The 5,179-nt window shown below is 32.1% G+C and overlaps 1 protein-coding gene across 1 annotated transcript; it reads left to right on the top strand.

Annotated features, from left to right (window-relative positions):
• The first annotated feature begins 1,516 nt into the window (after nucleotides 1-1,516).
• On the top strand, nucleotides 1,517-3,547 carry LOC127726643 (uncharacterized). The gene is made up of 2 exons (XM_052234077.1): nucleotides 1,517-1,611; nucleotides 1,978-3,547. The coding sequence occupies exon 2, from the start codon at nucleotides 2,003-2,005 to the stop codon at nucleotides 3,461-3,463; it is 1,461 nt and encodes a 486-aa protein (XP_052090037.1). The 5' UTR covers nucleotides 1,517-1,611; nucleotides 1,978-2,002; the 3' UTR covers nucleotides 3,464-3,547.
• The last annotated feature ends 1,632 nt before the right edge of the window (nucleotides 3,548-5,179 follow it).

Genomic DNA, 5,179 nt, shown 5'->3' with positions numbered 1-5,179 from the left:
AGGTTTAAAAATCACTTTCAGTTACTGAAACATTTTACCTATAAAAACTCCCGAGATCGTATACGTTGAAAGTAAAGATATCTTTATTGTGATTATTTTTCTAAATGATGAAAACTGTATATATAATAATCAAAATAGAATATAAAATAACTATTTTGAGAAAATAATGCAAACTATAAATCATTTCCCATGTTCCGACGACGAGTTGTTGTAAGAACATGGTACCTTGTTTACTAAAAAAAACTGGTTTGGGTAATCCCCAAATATGGGTCACGCATTCTGTGCATAACAAAACAATAAACATTCATTGTTAGAAATATTTGGAATCTTATTCTTACATAAAAATTAATAAAAACATGTATTTATTTCACTTACCTAAAATCTTTAATTTTCATATACCGCAGAAAATAATAATGTAGATCCGCAGAAACTCATGTAACAATCTCAAACCCATATCATATAATGGACCGGCTTAGTGCTGGCCAAAAATAAGCCATTCTATATAGATCTTAATACAAAGATGTCATCGTGGTTCTTTACATGCGATTATATCCAGCAAACTCACAATCAGTATATACCGACAAACAGGTTGAGTTTTGTGTATATCGAACCAGTGAGAAAATGATTCACAACAAACTTTAGACTAACATTAAAAACAAATATAATTTCTTGATTTTTCATGTATAGAAGAGTGGATGGACATTTTTCTTGTAGAATCTTTTCTTTCTATTTAAATGGAATTTTAATTTTCACCTCTCAATAATGATATAATATTCAAATAAAAAGAAATACACCTACAAATAACAGATTGAGACCTGTCTTAACTGTTACAAAAAATGAAATGTTAGTTGAAAATAATATAATTTTATATTTTCCCTATATTTTTTCTGGCATTTAAACTGATTTTGTGATTTATTATGTATAATACAAAAAAAAAAAAGGATTCTAAAATACGGCCTAGCTAAATTTGAATTGACCTAAACGATGAATATAGGTTTATGGAATTTTTCTTTTTTTTTACAATTACCAGTAAAATAAAGTCGTGTACATTAAAAATTTCCAACTGGTTGCGTCATTTCTTTTTTCAAATTGTTGTGAAATTAAAGTTTACACGTGGAAGATACGATGTTATAATCAGCAACGTTGTTTTGGATATGTTCAGGATTAATTACTCCTCCTTCGTTTCGATATATAAGTAATTGACTTAGTATATGTTATTTAATTGATGTCTTTTAAGTTATGTTTTTGAATTGTGACCATAGTAGCTTTTAAACAAAAATCAAATTCGCATTGTGCTTCTGGAAATCAAGAGTGTTTAATAATCCTCACTGATATTTTCATACAGGTAAACCAGGTAGGGGAATCCCTATTTACCTTTGTTTACATCTATTTTTAAATATGACAAGAAATATTATAAACGATACCAATTTCTATTTTTAAATTTAAATATTTCCACAATTGGCTTTTAAAAACAGATATAAAAGCGTCTCTACACAGGTGATGAATCATACCAAAACAAAGAATCAAACTGAATAAAGTATTGAAAGCGTCACAGATGTATTACAGCATTCAATTTACTTGTGGGATGAATAACATTTTATCAGTAATAAGGTAAGTTATCAATACATGTTAATATTGATATCATTTGTAGACATGTTTTTTTTTAAATTTTTATTTAATTAATTATCTTAAAAGAGAAAAAAAAACTGGTTGTATTCAAAGATAAGTTTTTAAAACTATTTCGGTGTGACGAATATAATACTCAGATTTTGTCGTTCTCTTTGTCTTTTGTTCTATATATACACATTTATAATATGAAAATCAGTAGTGAGGTGCTTAACACATCCGATAGCCTTTACTAGTTTTAAATGATATCTCACGCTCAGTTAATCTGTATGATCGGAAGTAAACACTTAACACGGCCTTTGTCGTTTCTACTTTAGACATAAATGTACTTACAATTTTTTTGTTTTATAGGATAACTTTAATGTAAACTCTGAAGATGCATGAGACCACAAGCTGTGTAGACAAATGTGAAATGGTAGTCAACAGTTATCCGGACCATGTCCGTAAGCATGTTGTGGAGATTCTGAAGACCGGAATCGTCCCAAAAGGTATTCTTGCCACTGACAATATCGTGTATTACCTGGAAGTTGGTTTTATGTCTCCGCCACTGAAATCTGCATGTGAAGACGTCATACTAAAACATATCAACGCCATCAATTGTGTAGACGCGTTAGAAATTGCAAGTCGATTCGGATTACTAAGTCTGTTGAAAACTGCAACAGAAATGGTATCTGAAAACTTTCACAATCTCTGGAATACTGAATCATTCACCCGTCTTAGTGAGACTGATCTAGATACCCTTTGCAATGTTGATAAGATAACTAGACACAAGGACATATTTCGTGCGTTACAAAAATGGCACGGTTGCAATCACGAACCTCGAATGTCAACGTACTGCAGACGTCTTGAAGTTGTTCAAAGAAGAAGGACTGAAAATCCCAAACAAGAAATCAAAAGAAAGTGCGCCACATATCACGCGATGCTTATGTCGTCTGTTTCCAAGTCAAAAACTGGCGTAGTCACCGCTGTGTTCAACTGCGATGGAGAAGTCGTCTGTCATCGCAGTCTTTTTAAAAGTAATGACATAAAGGAAGATTTTTCTCTAACATGTGTTCAGAAAGACGAAACAGACGCGCCATATGTTTATATCGCGTCTGGTAAACATGTGTTCAGGTACGACCCAATTGTCAACAAGCATGAAAGCTGTGAAAATCTAGTTCATAATCGATCTCAAGGTTCATTAGTTTCAATGGGAGACTGTGTATATGCAATAGGCGGACATCACTATTACAAGAATGTGCTAGAAATTGAAGAACTCGATACTAAATCGCACAAAGGAAAACTGTTCAAGAAAAATGGATGGAAAGTTATAGTAAAAATACCAGAACCTATAACACTTCGTTCTGCTCCGTGTTTAGCTTACAAAGATGAAATTTACATAATAGGAGAGTCGATGTCATCACCGGAAAACAAACCGTGCTTAGCCGTTCTTGTTTTCAGTCCAAATGACAGATCAATACGAGTCGTTGCCGAGTTTCCAAAGAAATGCTCAGATTGCAAGGCAATCCTTCATGACAAAACCATTTATATTGCTTCCAGTGAAGGATATTTTCTTAAGTTGGATATAGTTTCAAACATTTTCTCGTCTTGTTCCGACTTGATTGCGAAGGAAACGAACATTACAATGTATTCTGATGGAAATAGGATTTGTACCGTTGGCAGCTCTTCGTCCGGTCAATTTGAAAGAAATTGCTATGACACTGAAACTAATAGCTGGAAACGAATCCTAAATTACAATTTCAATTTACCAGTACATGGCATTTCTGACATTAAAGTGCCCTATTATACAAATGTAGTCCCATTTTATGATACAGAATTTAAAGAAATTAAGCGCTAAAGTCAATGTTGATCTTTAATATATATTTCTATAATTGTTATGCATTTTATACATTGTTATTTATATTATGAACTAAAAAATATGAAAAATCTGTTATGCGTTTCTTAAACATTCTAAGTAAAAAGTTTTTAAACCAAACAATCAAAAATACGCCATTAGGGATTTAAAAGTCGGCCTTTATATTGTAACCTCATACACTTATATGTTTGTGTTGTTTGAAATAAAATTGATATTAATATCTCATATATACAATATCATACACTACACAATTTATTATCAAAAAATCAGACAGTAATAAGAATTAAGTCATTTTTTAAGGAACACTTTAATTTTTTCTGGATTATTTCGAAACTGAAGTGGCCTTGTGCTGTTTTCTGCTCTTTGGATGGGTTGTTGTCTCGTTAACACATTCTCTATTGCCATTTTACAATTTGTAGCTATATATGAGAAACTTTGAGGTTTACATAGCACACTAAAAGAGAACACATATATATATACGTACGATGATCATTAATAAAGAGAGATGTGAGGTGTGTGTCAATGAGACAAAAACCTAACAACACAGAAAAAACTAGATAAATGTAAAGGTACACATTAGGTCTTCAATAAAAGGCATGTGTCTTTACATGTCAATGTATGTTAATTTCTCTAAATCGAAAAAAATCTGCCAAATAACATAAAAAACCAACATTTAAGTTTCGACAAAGGACAACTTCTAACCGAGGTTCCTGGTTTGGAACAGGCACAAAAACACAGAGCGGCATTAAACGTGGAAACTTTTTATTATCTCAACTTTTCTTATACTAGTATCAATCTCAACGAGTTGCCTAACAAAAACACATACATTGTTTGTAACTGCTAATAAGGGTTGTTTAACGACCTTGACTACTCAGGAGGTTCTCACACGGTAGGCGATTCATAAAAGAACTTACAATAACGTGATTTTTGTTGTACAGGAAGAATACTAATCTTTAAAATAACGGTAGAATACATTACATACAAAAAATCCACGAATACATACTAGTTTAAATTGCGAACATAGAGTGTTGACTGAAGATCGGAGATCTTTGGCATTCTCTGTTAAGTTCACTCACAACTCGTCCAGACTCGTTGAGAATCAGAACTTTACATGTTTAGACAAGGGTCTGTTAAAGAGAGGTGAAAGATACAAAAGAGACATTCAAACTCATAAATTGAAAATAGAATGACAACACCACGGCTAAAAAAGAAAAAAAAAAGACCAACGAACAAAGAACAGTACACAAATCACAACATCCAAAGCTAAAGACTGAACAAAACGAACCCGAGCAAAACCGGGGTGATCTAAGGTGCGTTAGCAGATCATAGCCCGCATAAGACACCAATAGTATTGCATATGTTAGTACAAACCCAGTGATAAGTCTAATTCAGTATGTCTCATTCGGGGAAAGAGGACGGGATTGTAGTTACGATAATTGGAACATATCCGTTGTCATCTGTGAACGGAATGATAGTTTAAACATATTTCATTGTCCAAAAACATTGACAATATGATTAGACTCAAGTTTTGCAACTTAGAACGTCTTCTCCATCACATACAAATAATAAATAACCGAACAAAATAAAATGCATAATAATAACATCATAAACAATATTAATATGGAGACATGAAATCAACAAAAATTTAAACGACATGGCTCATCGATTTCTAAAAATCAAGTTGACCGTATTTATTTA

Source organism: Mytilus californianus, unplaced genomic scaffold (assembly GCF_021869535.1).
Source record: "Mytilus californianus isolate M0D057914Y unplaced genomic scaffold, xbMytCali1.0.p SCAF_18, whole genome shotgun sequence".
Classification (NCBI taxonomy): domain Eukaryota; kingdom Metazoa; phylum Mollusca; class Bivalvia; order Mytilida; family Mytilidae; genus Mytilus; species Mytilus californianus.
The sequence above is the reverse complement of the archived record's forward strand: the minus strand, read 5'-3'. Positions and strand labels throughout refer to the sequence as shown.